This window comes from Nicotiana sylvestris, chromosome 8, assembly GCF_000393655.2.
Source record: "Nicotiana sylvestris chromosome 8, ASM39365v2, whole genome shotgun sequence".
In the NCBI taxonomy this organism is placed as follows: Eukaryota; Viridiplantae; Streptophyta; class Magnoliopsida; order Solanales; family Solanaceae; genus Nicotiana; species Nicotiana sylvestris.
Window position 1 is genome coordinate 190607569 of NC_091064.1, and position 22173 is coordinate 190629741.

Genomic DNA, 22173 nt, shown 5'->3' on the forward strand with positions numbered 1-22173 from the left:
ACCCGCCTGTCCCCCCTAACCCAGCCCAACCCATCCCTCTTTAACCGGTCCGGGCCGGTTTCGATTTTAACCAGGCTGGGTCGGTCCAGAACTGGGTTGACCCGGCCCGTTTAACACCCCTAGTATAGAGTGTATTGGATATATCGAAGAGTACAAGACCCAAGTGTTTTATGATAAATTCTGCCGGGTCAAATAAATTAATGGGCCAATATACAAAGTTTGATATTCAGGCCCAATGTAGAAAGAAGAATGGGCTGCCTAATACAAGAAAATTATTCGACCCACTTCAATATAGGATTCTTGACATACCTGGAACTTTACTCAATCCTTCCAGAATGTTCAATAATCCAGCTGTAGATATTATTTAGTATTAAACATATTGACATTTTTACATAAGACAAAAGGTGGTTAGGACATAGCCTCTTAAAATAAGACAAGTATCAATACATAGCTGTATTTAAACTTATATTCTTTTCTACACATACTTGTATATAAAAGGAACACTGTACAGATTCTAATGATGAAATGAAAAAGGGAATTTTCTTAAATTCTGATACGGTATCAGAGCAAGGAACAACTTATTGAATTTTCTTCTCTTTCAAATTTTCTTCTTCTTCAATCTTTCTTTCTTCACTGTTTTCTTTGAGCTACATCCAATGGCACCTTCATCAGATGATGGAAGCACTACTGTTGACAAAGGAAACACTTCTACTCGAACTGGTAACACAGTTCTCACTGATTCTTCACATCCTTTTTACCTTCATCCCTTAAATTCTCCTGGAATGGTTCTTGTGAACTCCATTTTTTATGGAAAAAGCTATGGAGATTGGAGAAGAGCCATAGTGATTGCTCTTTCAGCTAAAAACAAAATAGGTTTCATTTATGGAAGCATCAAAGAACCAAATTCAAACTCTCCTTCTTTCAAGTCATGGAACAAGTGTAATGACATGGTCATTTCCTGGCTCCTTAAATCTCTTTCAAAAGACATAGCAGACATTGTGTTATACTCAAAGACTGCTAAGGATATCTGGACTGAGCTGGAAGCAAAGTTTGGTCAATGTAATGGTGCACAATTGTATCAGCTGCAGAAAGAGTTAAGTGAGATGATTCAAGGAAGTTCTGATATAGCTAGCTACTACACAAAGATGAAAAAGGTCTGGGATGAGCTGGACACAATCAATACCTGTGTACACTACTTTTGTGATTGCATTTGTGGTGGTAAGGCAAAAACTTTGAAATCTCTTTAGGATGGTAGGCTTATCCAATTCTTGATGGGGCTCAATGAGACATATGGTGCAGTAAGAAGCAGCATTCTGATGTTATCTCCCCTTCCAACTGTGAATCAGGCCTACTCCCTTTTGATTCAAGATGAAAAATAAAGGGAGATCCATGTTGGAGTACATCCTGCAGAATCTGTTTTTATGGCATCACAATAGCAGTTTCACAGTCAGAAAAATAGAGAAGGAAAATTCAAAGGAACTCTCAATGCAATGAAGTCTAATATGTTTTGCAACTATTGCAAAAAATCAGGACATACAATTGATAAGTGCTACAGAATTGTTGGCTTCCCCCCAGATTTTAAATTCACTAAGTCTAAAAAATATCAGGGAGTTGCTCATACTAATGCTGCAATTGGAGAAGGAAGTGCAGTTCAAACAGTCCATGGGGGAGAGGGAAATTCAGCAGGAAATACCATAACACAGGAACAATTTTCTCAGCTCAATCATTTGCTCCAACAGGTAAAAGTTGGACAACAAGGTAAGCAAATGACTGAGGCTATTGCTTCTGCTAATTGTGCAGGTATACTACTGCCCTCTTCAAACCCTTCACTTTATGCACTCTCTTGTTTCTCTTTCATTCATCCTAAGAGCTGGATCATTGATTCAGGGGCTTCTGAACATATGACCTCTAATTTCTCAGCTCTAATCAATGTTACTATCCTACATTTTCCATTATATGTTAAACTTCCAAATTCTCATAAAGTAAAGGTTAGTCAAATAGGAAGTGTACACATTCTGCCAGATTTAAATATTAAAAATTGTTCTTTATGTGCCTGATTTCAATTTCAATTTAATCTCTGTTCATAAACTCACAAAACACCTAAATTGTCTCCTGTTATTCACTTCTTTTGGTGCTATTTTGCAGGGCCCTTCAATGAAGAGGCCAATGGTAATTAGTGAAATTCTTGAAGGTCTTTATCTACTCAATCCAAAGTCTGTCTCTATTAGTTTCAAGATTAATCACCGGTCTGTTTATTATTTTGTCTCAGCTTGTAATAGTTTTAATCAAAAGAATGTTTCTAGTTTAATTTCATATTCAGTTCAATTACTTAGCAATGTAAGCCTATGGCACAAATGTTTGGGGCATATACCACTTTCTAGTATGCAACATTTATCTAAGTTTCAGTCTCATTCCTTAGCCAAATTTGATCTACCATGTGATGTGTGATCTAAAGCAAGGCAGACCAAATTGTCATTTCATTCTAGTACTATTTCTACTACTTCCATTTTTTATCTTATTCACATTGATACATGGGGACATTATAAGGTTCCAACTCATGATGGTTACAAATATTTTCTTACCATAGTTGATGATTTTAGTAGAGGGACCTGGACTTACCTACTTAAAACAAAAAGTAATGCCTTTTCAGTTTTGAAATCTTTTCTTTCCATGATTGAGAGACAATTCAACAGAAAAGTAAAAATTGTGAGATCAGACAATGCCATGGAGTTAGGTAGAAGTAACTCTACATCAGAATATTTTTCTTCCAAAGGGATTTTACATCAAACCACTTGCATTGCCACACCCCAACAAAATGGTGTTGTAGAGTGCAAACAAAAACACTTATTGAAAACAAGTAGAGCTTTACTTTTTCAGTCACGTGTTCCTATCACCTATTAGGGTGAGTGTTTGCTCACTACCACTTTTCTTATAAATAGATTTCCATCCAAAGTTTTGAATTCTAAATCGTCTTTTGAACTTTTTTTTGGAAATAAACCTTCATTAGAATTTTTAAGATCTTTTGATTGCCTTTGTTATGCTTCCATTTTGTCTTCACACAGATCCAAATTTCGTCCAAGAGCTGTAAAATGCATTTTTATGGGATATCCCTTTGGAAAGAAGGGTTACAAGCTTTTAGATCTATCTTCTATGAAGTTCTTTGTTTCAAGGGATGTCAAATTTTATGAAAGTGTTTTTCCTTTCTCAAAATCCTCACTTATTCAGACAACTTTTCCAGTTCCTGATCAAATGTCTGCTTTACCTTCTTTTTCCTCCAATCCTACAGATAATTTAATCTACTCTACTAGTTCTTCTTCACACGGTCAGTCACCTGTTTTACATTCATCTAGTAGTCTTGGTTCACCTACTACTTGCCCTACATCTACCATTTCTTCTTCCCTTTCTAAACACACATTTATTCCAGATTCTTCTTCAGCAAGATACTCTACACTGTCTCCCATTCCTTGTTCATTGTCAAATCATCCAGCAGTCAGAAAATCACTTAGAGAACATAAAACACCAACTTATTTGGCAGATTATGGGTGCAATTCAGTTTATTTGACTAACCTAACCTCTAGTTGTTTTGCAGCATCTCTAGAACCTTGTGTTTGGTCTTTTTCAGCACTATCTTCCACAAATCAACATCTTTTAAAATCAGTCTCCCATATTTCAGAACCTATAACTTATTCCCAGGCAGTTTTACATCCTGCATGGCATGAAGCAATGGCTAAAGAATTTGAAGCCTTAGAGGCTAACAAAACCTGGAAGCTTGTGGAGTTACCAAAGGGAATGAAGGCTTTGCCTTCCAAATGGGTTTATAAGGTAAAATATAAGTCTGATGGAAGTGTCGAGAGATTCAAAGCTAGACTAGTGATAAGGGGTGACATACAAAGAGAGGGAATTGATTTTACAGAGACTTTTTCCCCTGTAGTTAAGATGACTACAGTCAGATTTCTCATGGCTATTGCAGTTAAAAAGGGATGGCCTTTATTTCAATTAGATGTAAATAATGTTTTCCTTCACGGTGATTTACAAGAGAAAGTTTATATGAAACTTCCAGCCGGTATGTCTAGTCCTAGTTCTAACCTTGTGTGCAGGTTAAGAATATCTCTATATGGATTGAAACAGGCTTCCCGGCAATGGTATGCCAAACTTGCAGCAACTCTCAATTTTAAAGGATACACTAATTCCCTCAACGACTATTCTTTATTTTTCAAAAATGGCAGATTCGAAAGTCACCTTAGTTGCAGTATATGTTGATGATATTCTTCTAACACGGGATGACCCTAATGAATTGAGTGTTCAGAAGCATTTTTTGGTTACAAAATTCAAAATAAAAGACCTAGGTGATGCACATTTTTTTTGGAATGGAAATTATTAGAGAAAAACAAGGTATAATTCTTTGTCAACAGAAATTTACCTTGGACCTCTTGACAGAGTTTGATTTTCTTGATTTGAGGCCTGCTTCTTCTCCGCTGGATCCCTATTTCAAATTACAAGCAGCTTCTGGTGCTCTCCTTCCTGATCCCACTATTTATCGACAACTCGTTGGAAAGTTAAATTTTTTAACTAACACCCGATCAGATATCTCTTTTGATGTACAACGACTTAGTCAATTTATGCAAACTCCACGACAATCTCATTTCGATGCTGCTATGCACTGCCTTCGATATCTCCTATCAAATCCTGGTCTTGGGCTTCTTTTTAATGCAGAACCATCATTCAAGCTTCTAACTTTTTGTGATTCTGATTGGGCTTCTTGTCCCAACACAAGGCGATCGGCAAGCGGATATTTTGTTAGCCTTGGGGGATCCCCAATTTCGTGGAAATCTAAGAAACAACCCCTCATTTCCCTTTCTTCTGCTGAGGCAGAATACCGTTCCATGAGACATGTGGTTTCCGAAGTCACTTGGCTTGTTCGTCTTCTCAAGGATCTTTCCGTTGGTCCATCTCTTCCAGTTGCTATTCATTCAGACAGCCAAGCTGCGATCCATATCGCCAGAAATCTCGTCTTTCACGAACGCACAAAACATGTCGAGCTCGACTCTCATTTTGTTCGCCAGCAATTTCAGGCTGGCCTCATCTCCCTCAATTTCGTTCCTTCTCAGTCTCAACTTGTCGATGTTTTCACAAAATCTCCGCATGGATCGACTCATCACTCAATCATTAGCAAGTTGAGAGTGGTTTCTCCCCCTTCCAACTTGAGGGAGGTTGTTGGAATCGAAAACCCTACTCTAGACAAAGAGAAATTGAAGACGAAGAAACAAATGAAAGTACAGTACAAGACCCAAGTGTTTTATGATAAATTCTGCCGGGTCAAATAAATTAATGGGCCAATATACAAAGTTTGATATTCAGGCGCAATGTAGAAGGAAGAATGGGCTGCCTAATGCAAGAAGATTATTCGTCCCACTTCAATACAAGATTCTTGACAACTTTACTCAATACTAAATTGAAGGGATTGATGAGGAGGAGAATAAAGCAAGTTTACTCAACATTATCTAGTATTATACATATATGACATTTTTACACAGGACAAAAGGTGATTAGGACATAACCTTTTAGAATAAGACAAGTGAAAATACATAACTATATTTTACCTTTTATTTTTTTCTACACATATTTGTATATAAAAGGAACGCTATACAAATTCCAATGATGAAATGAAAAAGGGAATTTTCTTAAATTCTGATACTCAGAGTTGTCGGTAGTGAAGAAGAACCCAACCAAAGAATTTGTCAATCTATCAATTTCTCTATTTCAGCAAGAAACACATCGCACTACAGAGATAGGTAGATACGAAAGAGCAGAATATTAGAAGAAGACAAAAAGAAAAAGACAAAATCAACGAATTGCTCATTAGAAATACAAAGTCATTAGAAACACTCTCAAACAAGATTGCTCGGCTTCTGCCAGAGCAGGTTTTAAGAAGTATGCCTCTTTTTCTTTGTCTTTGCCTTCAACTTATCACATAGGAAAGCTTTCTCTAATTGCGCCACCCTCTGCGCCAGCGAATTCAGCATCTGCGTTTGCATTTCGTTTCTTTGGCACAGCTCATTCATCATTCTCATCATCTTCTCGTTTTCTTCCACCATTTTCTCCATCAACTCTCTGTTTTTTCTACTCTCATTTTCCCCATGTAAACCTGCTTTATTCTCCTCCTCATCAATCCCTTCAATCACATCTCCTACTTCGCCTCTCTCCACACTTACCTCCGGCAACTCATCAGGCTTCTCAATTGATGCCGGCGCTGCATCGCATTCGCCCTCTACTTGTGTTTTCTCTTCTTTCTTCGCACAATTCAATGCTGCTTGATTTTCTGCTTCCACACTCTGCTCCAATAGATCAGAAACTTCACTCTGACATGTCGATTTTTCATTTTTGTCCTGATTTCCTGTGGAATGGGGGATGTCTTCTGTCTGATTGACCAGTCTAGGGACTTCATCGGAATCGCTGTATTTATTCTCCTCTTCGACTGCAATTTGATTACCTGCGGAAACAATAAAGTCAATTTTCTCTTGCAAAGAGATTACCTTTTTAATCACAGACTTTCTGCAGTCCCTAACACCGGAATCAACTCCACGAACGGAATCCAATTTCAAAAGCAGAGACATCAGCGTCTCATTCACCCGCAACCTCTCCCTTTCGTCTCTCCGAATCAACTCCGCCATTTCGCCGCACAAAATCTTGCGCTCAATTTCGTCCACCTCTTTTCGTATTGATATAATTTTCTTCACGTTTTTTCTCACTAAAAACCCTCTGAAAACCTTCTGAATCCTTATGGCGAATACGGACTGATTCGGCTTAGGTTTCTGAGTCTTCAATGAGGAAACGGACCGCTCTGGATCCGAACCGACGAAGTGGACCGGAATCTCAACAACCGGCTTAATACCGATAGCATTTTGGTGTATCGGCCGCACGGGTATTCCTCTCATGTTTGAGGAATAGCGAGGGCGAGTCGGCTGGGACCAATAGCTTCCGTAGAATGGGCTTTCCATTTGTTGATATTCGTTCGATAGCTAAAGACATTAGAGTGCTTTACAATGAGAGAAGCGGTGAGGTTTTCTGCTATTTATGTGTTTGATAGAGAAACTAAATTGAATGTTCCAGAAGTTTCACGAGTTCTTTTGGAAGGCATGGAAATATCTAGGCTTTCGCAGTCGTGTGTAGAATGTTCCTCAAACTGTTGGACCGCAATCAACTCTAAGCTTTGAAAAAAGTAATACACTACTTAGTCGGCCTTTCGACATAAGAATTGTAAAATTTAGCTGGAAAAAAATGGAGGAATATCTAGAAATCAACATTGTTTAGTGGTTATTAACTTTCTATAGCTATCATATTCATAATTACTTCTTATAACTATTGTTCACTTATTAAGGTAGTGTATTCGTTGTACTCGCATTGTTGTATCCATGAATACATAAGCAAAAAACGCCTAAAAAGTAGGGTAATCTAACTGTACGCTCATGTATTCATATATATTCGCGCTATGTATTCATGAATACAACAACAAAAAGTGTCTAAAATCAGGGCAGTTCAACTATATGCGCATGTATTCGCACCGCTGTATTCATGAATACAGCAGCAAAAAGCGCCTAAAATCGGGGCAGTCCAGCTATACGCGCATGTATTCACATGTATTTGTACTATTGTATTCATGAATTCAGCAATAAAAGGCGCTTAAAATCAGGGCAGTCCAGCTGTATGCGCATGTATTCACATGTATTCGCGCCATGTATTCATAAATACAGTAACATCAATCACCTTAAAAATAGGTATGTCCAGCTGTCTAAGAGAGAGGAAAAACATAAATAGCGTATCACATGCCTTATTTCATGCCTCAATGGTAATATATACCATAAATACTTATTTTACTATAAAATATAAAAGGTAGCTGTAGAAAATAATATTTTAAAATGATTTTGATTTATAATAAATAGGGCGTATAACTTTGCCATAAGAGGTAAAATTTCCAAAAAAAAATTAAGTGAAAATAATTTTTGAAAATTAGAGCGGTATTTGGACATGAATATAATTTTGGGTTGTTTTTAAATTTTTGTGTGATCTGAAGTGAAAATTTTAAAAAATAATTTTTTGGAGCTTTTCAAATTTTCAAAAAATTCTAAAATTCATCTTTAAGTGAAAATCAAAAAATCTCTGTCCAAACACTAATTAAAAAAATGTGAAAAAGAATTTCGAAAAGAAAGAATCTTTTTTTCGTTGGGCTGAATTTGGTCGAGTCAAGATGGGTTAGGTCAATAAATGAGTCATTTCTCAACCTAGCTTAAAGTGTACTTGAGTTAAAATGGGTTAAACAATGGGTCATAGTCCAACCCGTCAAACTTGACACATGTTTTAAAATCATGTTTATGTTGCCTAAACAAAACCTTTTACCTTTTATACACCTATGCATAAAAGGTAAAATAGTTTGGAAAATGTTTTCCTAGATATTACATTTTTCTGAAATTAAAAGAAAAAGTTAGGAAAACATTTTCCAAAAGCTCTACCTACTCTCACATCTAACCCCAACCCCTCCAACTTCAATTTTCTATTTTTTCATTTTTCTGCACCACCTACCCCACTCCACCCCAGCGCATTTTTTTTAAACTTTTTTTGTATTTTTAATTTTCTGTTTTCTATTTTTTCGCACCCAAAAACTAATGATGGGGCAACTAAGTAAATTTCTAGATAAGTTGAGTTGAGATCCCTATGTTTTGGATGAGCTTAATGTGTTGTATTTGGGCTACTTTATGGGTCAGAATGAGCTATAAAAAATAATGGGTTAACTTGGGCTCAGCCCAAATAGACTCGTGAGCTAAAATATTTGTAGTTCAACCCATTAATCTCTGAACGGGTTGGACGGATCGGATGAATTTAGGCTCAAATTGCCACTCCTAATTGACGCTACAGAAGTTGATCAAAATGAAATCTAATTATCTTTTTGGATTGAGGACCCTGTTAAACTTAGTACTGGTATAATATTAGCATTCACAGTTGTCATTCATCATGAAAAAAAACTCATTATTATTAGAAATCAATTGGAAAACTGAATAGACAATACGAAAATATTCGCATATCTTAATTAAATTCGAGATAGATAAATAAATTGCGAATATTTAACTCTCACACCCTTATTATTATATATAAAAATTTCATAGTCAACAGCTAAAACTCATGGAAGGAAGATCTTTATTTATGAGCTCACATAATAATTAATTGAATAACTCTGTTTCTCATAATTTCAAATGGCTCCGATAAAATATTGTAATCAGTAAAAATTAAATGTTAAGACCTGAAGGATAACCCCCCGAAGATAAATACACTTCCCCTTTTTCAAGAATGAAACATCTAACGGAGCATAATATTACATCTGTCACGGCCCAAAATTCAACTATTCGTGATGACAACTAATCCAACTTGCTAGATAAGCCAATTAACAATAAACCACAAGATAATGGTAATGATAAGAGTCAAAAATAAAATAACTGAATTTTATATAACTCCTCAAGGACTGGTAGTACAAATCATGAGCTTCTAAGACTTAGAGTTTATAAAGCTGGTATGAAATAAATATATCATCTGTCTGAAACGTACATAAATAGATTTATAAATCTAAAGGTACCAAAAACAAGAGGCAACAATAACCGGAACGCAGGTACATCTTCAATGTCATCTCCCGCCATACACAACAACATTAGCTCCAAAATCTGCATGCAAGGTGCAAAACTGTAGTATGAGTACAACCGACCCTATGTACTCAATAAGTAACAAACTTGACCTTAGGTTGAAAGCAGTGACGAGGTTAGACAACGGTCAGAGTCCAACACTAATAGCCAAGAACAACTCGTAATAATATGATAAAAGCAGTACAAGCAATAACTCAAAGATATAATGCTCAGCTCATTTACTATTACGGAAAATAGGCATGCTTTTCAGGTGTAATATAAAAATCCAAATATTTCACCGAAAATCATCAAAATATGAGTAAATCAAAAAACTGTGATTTTTCCCCAAAAAAAAAAAAACTTTTGACAACAGATAAGATATTTCATTCTTAGATAGCATGATGAAAGTACATATAGATCTATGCCTACATGTCAATGTGCACGTAAAGTCATGAGTGTCACAAAATCGTGTAGCATGAGGAAGTACATCTATATGCCTACATGCCAAGTATGCATGTCAAATGTAATGCATCACAATGATGAGCTCATGTAGTCACACTCTCAGAGTACTCAATCTCACTATCTCACACTCAATCACTCGGCACACTCAATCACTTGGCACTCGACACTCGGTACCTGCACTCACTGCTAGTATGTCAGACTCCGGAGGGGCGGATCCTGCCCAAGCGCTAATAAGCCAACATGACTTGTTGCGGCGTGCAGCTCAATCCAGTCATGAATCAATAAAACCTACTGCGGCGTGCAGCCCGATCCCATCATGAATCAATAAATTCTGTTTGCGGCGTGCAGCCCGATCCCATAAATATCACTCACAATCATGCCCTCGGCCTCAACTCAATCATTAATCTCTCCAGTTTCCCGGGCTCACAAATCTCATGTCAATCAACCCAAACAATGATACATGATGAAACAATAAATGATAACAGAGACTGAGATATGATATGCAAATGAATGAATATAACTCAATATGTAATTACAATTTAACCAAATAACTCAACAGTAGAAATGACCTTAGTGGATCCCAACAGAATAAACATATAGCCTAAACATGGTTTCTAACATGGATCACAACTCAATTACTTTAGCACGTAGATATTTCATAGATAGAAACAAGATTTGATAACTACACAGTACCATAGAATCAACCGAGTCATAATTCTTACGGTGCACGCCCACAAGCCCGTCACCTAGCAAGTGAGTCACCTCAACACCAAACACATAACACATATATTCAGGGATTCGTACCCAAAGCACCAAGTTTAGAAGTGTTACTTACCTCGAACAAGCCGAATCCAATATCGAGTAAGCTAAACAATACTCTAGAAACACCATCCCGCGCGTACTGACCTCCGAACTACTCGAAACTAGCCAAAAAAAAACTCAAGAACATCAAATTATGCCAAAGAAAACAAACCCAATCGATAAAGATCGAATCTTTAATCAAAAGTCTAAAGTCAACAAAAAAAGTTAACAGAAGTCAATACCAGGCTCGCCTTGGATTCCGAATCCAAGCTTATCCGAGCGAAGCCCGAACCAATACAAGCTCATACGAATAAAAACCAACTCAATCGGGGTCCGATAGATCAACCAATTCGCTAAAACATCGCTCTTGGGTGTTCATAACCCAAGGGTGCAATCCACACTAGTTAGGTCCCATATCCCCCGAAATACTCCTCTAAAACTCGCCAAATTCGAGTATGTTGTTCTCCTAATATAGGAGAAAAAAATCCTAAAAGTAATCGAGAAATAAACTCCTATAACTCATTTTCAATTTTTAAAATTTAGGACATAACCATAAGTCTTGATTTAAGAAATTAAAAGGTCTTTCAATTAAAATCATGGATTAAAGCTTAAACCAAGGGAACAAATCAAAGGAAAATACTTAGGTTATGGTTTAGACATTACCCCATGGAAAAAATTTGAAGCACATCCTTGAATTCTCCTAATCCTAAACTTTCAAGATGAGAAAATTCCAACAACGTCAATAGCCAAAATGCCTAGCTTTTTTTTCTCGTTTCTTGTATCAAACGATCACGAAACTCGCTTTTGATGCCTCCAATGGATTTCGCGTGAAATTCCAGTCAAGTTAGGCTTTTGAATCATTCCATTTGACCTTATAATAAAAATAAAATGTTGGTTTCAATATTTGAAAAATAGTGCAGATTTTTAAATACGAATTTAATGGTAATTTCGTAATTAATCTGTAAAATCTGGCAACCCAGTTTTTAGTAAAATGACCATAAATTCTTCATACGATGTTGAAACTTGATGATTTCAGTTGCTATGGTTCCAAAGTTACGATACAGATAATAGTTTAGTCGAAACACGAATCAAAAGTTGGTTGCTCAATATGGTAATCTTTATGCTCAAATCGACGTTGAAATCGAAAACAATCACCATACAATCCATACTTATCCAAAACTCATCGGAATTTAACCACACTTTGTGGACATGTCCAAAATCACCATACAAACTTATTGGAGTAATTAAAACTCGATTCCGAGTCCGTTTACCTAAAAGTCAAACATTGGTCAACTCTTCCAACTTAAAGCTTCTAAAACGAGAATCATTCTTCCAAATTAGTCCTGAACCGATCGAGAATTGAAACCAACCATACACACAAGTCATAATACATAATAAGAACCTACTCAAAGTCTCAAACCACCTAATGGAACGCTAAAACTCATAACTACCGGTTGGATGTTTACAACATCAAATAAGTTGAGTAATTTTTTTTTCGCTATAAAAAGTAGTTTAGCAACTTTTGGTGCAATAAAGTTACAGTTGAATTACCATATGTAAAATAAAAATATTACCCTTAACTCTTTTAGTAGAGTTCCACTAATTAAATTTATTTACTTACCTAGATTCTGTAAAATAAATACAAAAAATGAGGAAAATTTTTCAGTGTCATGCTATTGCACACTAAACTTCAAAGCAACATAAATTTATGCTTTTGTTTTTAAGTGAGAAGATAGGAAGTTATTTACAGCCAACAATTGTCTATCAAGTCTATATTTGAATTCACATATTTATACCAAAAATACTATTTGCATACATTTCATTAGTATTCCTAGTAGTAACTTTTGCTATAGTAAAAACTATACTACTATTCTTTACTAGCAAACTACAATGATATTGTCATTTAAGAAGTTTTGGCAACTGTGTTTCTTTTTTATGGTCTCTAAGAATTTTCTATTTGTAACAGTGAAACGACAGTAGTGTGTATAGAGTGGACAGAAAAAGATAGTTATACGAATAGGGTTTATCAATAGTTCATTATAAGTGTTTGCAATATATGTAGAATATGTCCAAATTGGTGCATTGATATTAAGAGAAACTCAGTTAAAGAGAATAGCAAGACAGAAAATAGTTTAGAGAAACTAAAATCGTTTAGTGCTGCAATAAGCTATGTTTTATGTTAAATCTTTTTACCCTTAAATTAAAGATCGACCTTATTCTACTTATTAATGTGATTTGTGTATATTGTTGTAGTATCAATATAAGCATCTGTCAGCAGACATGTTACAGGAGATACTCGATAAAATTCAACATCAAATATTTTCAATTACATTATTTAACAGTAAGTTAGGCTAAGCTTTGGTACCAGGAGTGAGTTAAATGAATGATAAGTTACTTTTAAGTATTTTTGCTTCGAAGAGAAAGTGGATTTCCATTTGTCCTTCCATGCCAAACCAAATCAAATTAAACACATAAGGGGATTCGATTTTCTTTACTCAATACCAAACCAAATCTAATCAGAGCTTTTAATGGGAATCTTATATAAATATTCCAAAAAGTCCCAACTCATCAACCTCTAACCATTAATTATATACTTACTAAAACTAGCCAAAGACATATAAAAATTAAAACTCAAAAAATAAGGTTCTTTCTCTCCAAGAATCACGCACAAAGATCTCCTTCTATTTATTAAGGGTGATTAGCACTATTAAATGCAAGACAAAAAGAAAATTTCATGGATAAGGTAGCAAATAAGGTGACGAAATACAATAAATATATATATATATATATATACAAGATTCTGAAAATCTAAGAGAAAATGACTTTTTTCAATGAGTATGGTTGAGATTCATTGAAAATATATAGATGAGTCAATATACAAAATTTCAGGAAGATTGGAGGTAATTTGGACTGATTTAGTATTGAAATTCGTAGTTAAAATTGAGTTCAAAAATTCTTATACGGCACATGTATCACGCAGTATACATGTGATACACATTTGATACAAATATGATACTTATGTGATACACATATCATTTTTCATGTTCATCTTCTACTTTGAATTTTCAAATCACACCACCTCAAAACTCCACCAAATCATCCCAAAACTGAGATTCAAAATCCTTAAGATGTACCCAATCTATTATAATAATACCAACTCAAAAGAAACAAAAAATTTGATCTTTTTGTAATACAAATAGCTAATTGGCTAATATTAGTAATACTTGGCTAAAATTAGTAATACATTATGAATTGGTCAATTTTTGAGCTACTTAAAATTAAACATAGTTGGTAGTTTTCCTTTTTAATTTGTTTAATTTGACTTTTTGATTTGGTGTGATTTTTCAGTTCGGTTTGTACGCCCTAGGTGCAGGTGGGCTCGGTCTTTTGGGCTTCATGGACTACTATATCATGATCCATAAAGAACCACCGGTCAAAGCCCAATAGGAGACATGCGTTATCGAGGTTAAACCCTATTGACACGACGTTCCTACCCTTATAAATATGTTCCAATGCTCTGTTTCTTTCGTGGCTCTCTTAAACCCTAAAATCTTATTCTAAAGGAAATTAGTTTAGATTTTTGCTGTTCTAAAGTTTCATTACGTCTTCAATACTTTCATTTAGGTGTTTTTCTTATGTTAAGCGTATTCTTGGTAAATCTGTTAAGCCGAATGATGATTTTTTGGATTAATTCTCACGACGGTCGTCTGAGGCACCTTTTGGTGCCGAAATTGATGTAAAGATCCAAACTTTCTGATTGGTTTTTCTTCTTACTTGTGAAAAATTTTTTATTTAACCAGTTGGTGATTCAGTTTTTAAAGATATTCAATTATTTTGGTTTGATGGAGCAAGCATGATGATGATGATGATGTTATAATTATCCGATTTATTTCATGAAAGGAATAACTAACCTCCTACTCATTCTGAATGCTTGCTCTTATTTACTTTGACCCCTTTAAGCTCTCGAATTTATAAAAAATCCCTTTTTCTTTTTGGAATGGTGAAACATGAATGTCTATATTATTTTTTTGGCGCATTTACAAAAAAACAGATCTAGATATGAAGGAAACATATTGTTTAGATTTGATTGATTTGGTAAGAAATTTCGTGTCATCACGTTGATAAATCTGATGTTTTGTATGCATATTTCAATTGATGCTTCTCATTTTGAGTGATTATCAAGTATTTATAATTCATATTCCAAGTCTTTTCGCTCCTTCTTTGAGTTTTTCAATTGGTGCTTTAATCTGTATGGGGAGAAGTCACTTGAAATCTTCTTAGGGAGTAATAGTACTCGGGTCTGAGGAGTCACTTGCGGGTTTAGTAATGTACCTGCCTGAATGTCTAGAAAGAGAACACTTTGATTCTAGCAATTTAAATATACAGGTCTGATGCAAGCCGAGAGTTAGAGAGAAAATAGGTCTGATGCAAAAGCTGAGAGTTGGAGAGAAAATAGAAGCTAATGCTAAGAGCTAATTTAGGGCAAAAGAAAAGGATTTTTCATTCATAATCTGGAATGTTCTTTACATGACCTATGTATACCACTTAACCCTAAGAGCTAATCTAGGGCAAAAGAAAAGGACTTTTCATTCATAATCTGGAATGATCTTTACAAGACCTATGTATACCACTTAACTCATGTGTAGACAAAATAAGATAATTTAGGGGTATTGGCAAATAGTCAAGTGTATATATCAACTCTAAAGGGGCCTAACTACAAAACCCTTATATTAAATACTTATTCATTAATAATAACTAATATAACTGCCAGCAATTCCTCTTAAGCTTCAATTCACATCAATCCTCCCCTATTAAGTTCTTCCTAGTCCTCAAGGAAGAAAAGAAGGAAATCTGATCTTCAAAGGCTTATATTCTTCCCAATTAGCTTGATCTATCAAGAATCTTGAATGGTTGAAGGCAATAAGGGTTGGAAAGTTCAATCACAGGTGGGAGAGAGATGACTTTGGGTAACTTGTGACAAGGTTTAAGCTGTGATACATGGAATGTGGGGTGTAGTAAGAGCTGAGTAGGTAAGGATAGTTTGTATGCTACATAACCTATCTTCTGTAGAATCTGGTATAGTCTATAGTATTTGGTTGAAAGTTTGGTAAAATGATGACCTAACATGGTCACTTGCTTGTATGGTTGGACCTTCAAGTAGACCTAGTCACCTTCATGATCAACGACTCTATTTGATCTATGCTTATTGGTATGTTCCACCATCCTCTATTGTGCCCTTGCATTGTGATACCTCAGTAGCTGGAACTTGAATTCTCGAGTAAGCTTCTGTCAACTTCTTCAATGGATGAATCTCCTATTACATATGGTAAGTGAATGGGTGGTGGTTGACCATATTTTGCCGTAGCCAAGTAGAGGAACCAATCAGTCTGAGAGTCTGAGCAAAAACATCTTTAGTCTCCAAACACCTATTAATCACTTCTATCTGCCCATCTGTTTGGGGGTGATAGGCAGTTGAAGTGTTAAGAGTCACTTCCAACATAGAAAATATCTCTTATCATACCTTACTAGTGAAAATTGGATCCTTGTCACTCACTATATCTGAATATGGATGGGATAGACCTACAAAATGAGCATACTTAGCCTATCTACCACAACCCAAATTACAGTTTTCCCTTTTGACTTTGGTAAACTTTCTATGAAGTCCATGCTTATACTTCCCCAAGCTACAACTGGTATTCTTACAGGCTGCAAAAGGCCTGGGTATGGTAAGTTATCATATTTGTGTCTCTGGCAGATATCACAATCTTTGACATATTGTTGAACATCATCTTTCAAACCCTTCCAGTAGAATAGGGCAGCCATCTTCCCTTAAGTGTGATCAATCCCTGAATCCAATTGGAGAATCATGCCAGCGTTGCATGATGTCTTTCCTTAATTGCATATCAGGCCTTATCACCAGTTTCCCTTGCCTTCTCAATTGCTCATGTACATAAGTGTAGCACTTAATCTCCATCTCCTTTGCTTCTAGAGTTCTGATCATTTCTTGTAGTTCAGGGTCCAAATCCTAACTTTGCATAATCAGCTTAAGCAGGTCCGTCTTAACTGTGGATAAGTTCATAGCAGCCAACTCCACTAAGGGTAATCTAGATAAGGCATCAACAACCTTGTTTTCCTTTCCCTTTTCATATTCAACGTTGAAGTCATATTGCATAAACTTTGTGATCCATTTAAGTTGGGGTCCAGTGTGTAACATCTGTTCAAGTAAGAATTTGAGGGCCTTCTGGTCTGTTTTAACAATAAATGTCCTGCCAGTTAATATTGAGACCATTTGCCCACATCCATGACCAATGCTAGTAGTTCCTTGTCATAAATTGATAAAGATTGGTGTTGTGTTGAGAGACCCTTGCTAAGGAATGCTATGGGCTGCCCCTTCTGCATTATAACAACACCTATGCCCAGGTTGCAGGCATCAGTCTCCACTACAAAGGGTAAGGAGAAGTCTGGAAGGATCAGCACTGGTGCTGAAGTTAGTGCCTCTTTGAGTCTGTCAAAAGATTTTCTTGCTTTTTCATTCCACATGAAACCATATTTTTTTAGCAAATCAGTGAGGGGTTTGCTCAGCACATCATACCCCTTAATAAATCTTCAATAGTATCCCACCAAGCCTAGAAATCCCATCAAGTGCTTCACAGAAGTAGGTTTAGGCCACTTTTGCACTAGTAGGTCAAATGTAGTTCTCAAATAGTGCACATGATCTTCTAATATTTTGCTATACACCAAAATGTCATCATAAAACACTAGAATGAACCTTTTGAGATGCTCTTGGAATATGTGGTTCATTAATCCTTGAAAATTGGAGGGTGCATTAGTTAAGCCAAATGGCATAACTAGGTACTCATAATGCATAGGGTGTGTCTTGAAGGCAGTATTGGGTATGTCTACCGAAGCCATTCTTATATGATGATATCCAGCTCTCAAGTCTATTTTGGAATAGACTTGAGACCCATCCAACTCATCAAGTAACTCTTCTATCACAGAAATGAGAAATTTATCTTTTACTGTTACTTTGTTCAAGGATCTATAATCCACACACAACCTCCATGAATCATCCTTATTCCCAACCAATACCACTGGAGAGGCATAGGGGCTCGAACTGTATTGAATTAGTCCCTGATTCATCATTTCTTGAACCAGCTTTTCAATGACATCTTTTTGAACTGGTGAGTACCTATACGGTCTGGAGTTCACTGAAATGCTTCCTTCTATCACATGGATGTGGTGATCAAAGACACCTCTAGAGGAAGGTAATTGCTTTGGTTCACCAAAGATCTTCTCATATTCTTCCAACAACCCTACAACTGGGGCAGAGTCACACCTCTGCTCATGTTCAGGTGTTTCTATCGGTTCAGCTTCTACACATATCACCTTGACCATAAAGAACTGTGATGTTTCCACTGTCATCTTACTCAAGGATTTAGCATCAACTGTTTTGAACTTTGGTTGAATGCCTTGTAAAGTCAACAGTTTTCCTTGATATTCAAACTCCATAATCAATTTCTTGAAGTTAAATCTAATATCCTCTAATAGACATAACCACTGAATTCCCAGCACCACATCACTTTTCCCTATAGGAAATATCAGGAAGTCGTCCTGAAACATGGCTCCTTGCATGAACCACTTGAACCCTTTACACATTCTATCAGTTGGTATTTCTTTACCGTCTGCTACTTGGACTAGTTGTGACTTAGTTTTACTGATCACACAACCCAATCTCTTAGCTGTTTCTTCATTAATAAATTTGTGGGTTGATCCACAGTCAATAAAGACTTCTAAAGGCTTCTTTTCAGTGAAACCTTTGAGTCTCAAAGTTTTATACCCCATGGTTCCATTTAAAGCTTGTAATGAAATGGCACAGTTCTCCATAGTCTCTTTTAGTAGTTCTTCCTCTTCCCCTTCCATTACTTCATCACCCTCTTCTTCTTCAATCTCATGTTCTTCTTTCTCCTCCAATTCTAATGAAAACAACTGTCTCTTAGCCTTACACCTATGTCTCGGAACAAACTTTTCATCACAGAAAAAACAGATTCCATTGGCTCTCTTTTTATCTATCTCTGCTGGAGTCAATCTTCTCCTTCTATTGTTGTCCATCCTTATAATAGGAGGTTTTATGAAGTTGCTGACTCCTCCTTTGTGCATGGTATTAGGGTTTTACCCCATTATTCCCTATTCTAAGTGATTCCTGGACCAGTAGCTTTGATGGCTTTGCTTAGGTCAGCAAAGTTAAACTCCTGCAGTCTGGCTAGGTAGTAATCCTGGGGCAAGGTGGTTGGGTTCCCCACTCTCACTGCACTGCTAAGCTCAGGCTTGAGGTTATTTAGGAATATGCTAATAGCATGCTCCACTGAGAGATTGAGCCTTGTCATCACACTAATGAAGGCCTTCTGATACTCCTTTACTGTCCCAGTATACTTCACATTTACTAACTCTGTCATAGGGTCAGAATACTCTGCCCCAAAAGTATCACATAGAGCCCATATGTATTCTTCCCAAGATGGAAGAGGCAATGACCCTCTACTCCTCATATACCCTAGGTGCCATTGAAGTGCATCTCCTTCAAAATGTAGAGAAATTAGCTTCATCCTTTGTTGAATAGTGACCTCTTCCTCTGAGAAAAACTACTCCACCTTATATAGCCATATTCTTAAGTCCTCCCCATTAAACTTTGGGAACTCTACTTTGGTATATTTGGTGAATGGTATATTTGGCAATGGTACATGATGATTATTTGGGTATGTTTGGTTCTGATGAGTTATAGGTGTTGGTTGATATAGCCTGGTAGTTTGTAAATAAGGTGTGTGATGGTAGAGAGGTGGTGGAATGTGGGTGTTTGGAATATTATAGGCTAAAGGAAATTGGGTGTGGTGAGCATACAAATTATAAGGGGTTTGAGATTCAGGGTAATTTCCTTGGAACTGATTAGGATGGTATTGATAGTACCTAATTAGTACAGGTTGTGATTGATCAAAGTTGACTCTAGGAATTTGAGCTTGAAGGTTTTGAAGTGGGGTATTATGACTAATGCTGAAATTGTGATTAAATGGTATAGGATTATAAGGATGTATCTGTGTTGTACTGTTTTATGCAGTGGGGAACTGGAAGTTTGAATGACCAAAGCTCCTAAGGTTCATACCAATTGGATAGTGGTTGGTTAGGTAGTGTTTGAATTGGAGTAGGGTAACCTCCCTGAGTCGTTAAGCTTGGGTATGGGAGAGAAGCAGACAACTGAGATGGAACAGTCACACCCATCAATGGAACAGTGCTTTGCGACCTATTCTCATATGGGAAGCTAATTGGTAATGCATTCACAGAACTGAGCGGACTATTTGTTACCTGAATCGGCGAAGCTAAGTCCCCAAACATGTGACGACCCAAAGGGTCATAACCGTAATTCTTCCGTGTTCTGTTCTTCCGAGGCCTTGAAAACCTCGCTTTTAGTTGCCTCGATTTGCGTGCGCAGTCCGGGCGCGTAGCCAAAAAGCTTTTATGTTAAAATATGCGAATTATGTGACAAATTTGATGAATTTTGATATTAATATGCATAATATTGACTTCGGTCAACACTTTGGGTAAACGGACCCGAATCTGTGATTCGACGGTCCCGGAGGGTCCGTAGAAAAATATGGGACTTGGGCGTGTGCCCGGAATCAAATTCCGAGGTTCCAAGCCTCTGAAATTTTGTGTGAAATTGTTTCCTGAAATTTATTAAGGAAAATGAAGAAGAAAATTGATCAGAAAACTGTGGTATCGGGCTCGTATTTTGGTTCCGACGCCCGGTACGAGTCTTAAATATGTTTTAAGCACTATCTGTAAAGTTTGGCTAAAAACGGACGTCATATGACGTGTTTCGAACTTAAAATGGGGAGTTTGAGTTTTGTGAAAGTTGAAAGAAAATCATGAGTTTTGAGGCTTGATCCTATGTATATGATGTTATTTTGGCGATTTGATGGCACGAGTAAGTTTGTAAAGTGTTTTCGTGATCACATGAATGTTTGGTTTGGAGCCCCGAGGGCTCGGGTGAGTTTTGAGTGGGGCCCGGGAGGTCTTAGACTTAAAAAATGCAGGTTCAGATGTTGCAGGCCCCAGTGCGGCCGTGGTCATTTCCGTGCGGTCCGCGCTGGCAGCCACGTGGTCGCGGTGCTTTTCGGTGCGGTCCGCGTGGTTGGGTTCAGAGGGTCGACCAACGCGGCCGCGCACTAAATCAGTGCGGTCCGTGCTGGGTGGGTTCAGAGAAAGCCCACTTCTTCCCTCCCTCGGTGCGGCCGCGGTACATTTCTCCGCGGTCCGCGCCAGCCGTCAGCAAAAGTATATATATTCGGAATTTTCAGTCATTTTCCCACTTTTCAAAAAACCAAAACCTAAGAGGCGATTTTTCAAACAACTTTTCTTCTCCAAAACCATTGGTAAGTGATTTCTAACTTAATTTCTTTACTTCTTAACATCTTTTAACATGATTTCCACTTCAAATCAAAGATTTTCATTGGGAAATTGGGTGTTTTGGGTAGAACCTAGGTTTTCTACAAATTGAGAAGCTGGACCTCAATTTGGAGTCCGATTTCAAAATAAAACATATATTTGGATTCATGGGAGAATGGGTAACCGGGATTTGGCCGAACCTCGAGTTTCGACCACGTGGGTCCGGCGTATTTTTGACCGTTTTAGGAAAAACCTTGTAAAAACTATTTTTATGCATTGGGGTTAGTTCCAATAGTAATTATTAATGCATTCAAGTAATTTGTGACTAGATTCGAGCGGTTGGGTGGTGAATTCGAGGGGTAAAGCTATTCTAGAAGCATGAGTTGAGTTTGGAGCATTCGAGGTAAGTGACCTGTCTAACCTTGTGTGGGGGACCTTTTCCCTTAGGATGTGCTATATTTGATAATTGAAATGCCATGTACGTGAGGTGACGAGCACGTACTTGAGCTAATTGTTGAAAATCCGGTTTTTCCTTAAGTATTTCAATTGAGTTCTTTCCTTGTTTTATTCTACTTGTGAATTTAGCATGTTGCTAGTCTAGAAAGGCATGTTTAGTTGACTTAATGGCCTATTTGCTTAAATTGCCTCAATTGCATTACGTGAAGCATGTTAGGCTAGAAGTAAATGTTTACTTGGTACGAAATTAGCGTTTAATTTAATATTCTTGTGTTGCTGCTCTGTGTTTTAAATTGGGACTATGGGTTAGATTCCTGGGAATTTCCCCCTGCACATTTACTTTGGGACTACGAGT

At 36.8% G+C, this 22173-nt stretch overlaps 1 protein-coding gene and 2 non-coding genes across 3 annotated transcripts; 2 read left to right on the forward strand and 1 right to left on the reverse strand.

Moving 5' to 3' along the window:
• Positions 1 to 5924: 5924 nt before the first annotated feature.
• On the reverse strand, positions 5925 to 6998 carry LOC104232224 (BAG family molecular chaperone regulator 6-like). The gene has a single exon (XM_009785366.2). The coding sequence runs from the start codon at positions 6996 to 6998 to the stop codon at positions 5925 to 5927; it is 1074 nt and encodes a 357-aa protein (XP_009783668.1).
• Positions 6999 to 14592: 7594 nt separating this feature from the next.
• On the forward strand, positions 14593 to 14691 carry LOC138876684 (small nucleolar RNA Z161/Z228). Its single transcript, XR_011402025.1, has one exon. It is a non-coding gene; the product is annotated as a small nucleolar RNA Z161/Z228 (small nucleolar RNA).
• A 91-nt stretch (positions 14692 to 14782) lies between these two features.
• On the forward strand, positions 14783 to 14855 carry LOC138876676 (small nucleolar RNA Z105). The gene has a single exon (XR_011402018.1). It is a non-coding gene; the product is annotated as a small nucleolar RNA Z105 (small nucleolar RNA).
• Positions 14856 to 22173: the final 7318 nt, after the last annotated feature.

Excerpts from the sequence above, each read along its gene's own strand:
- LOC104232224 (XM_009785366.2), bottom strand. The coding sequence starts at position 6,998 with ATGGAAAGCCCATTCTACGGAAGCTATTGGTCCCAGCCGACTCGCCCT.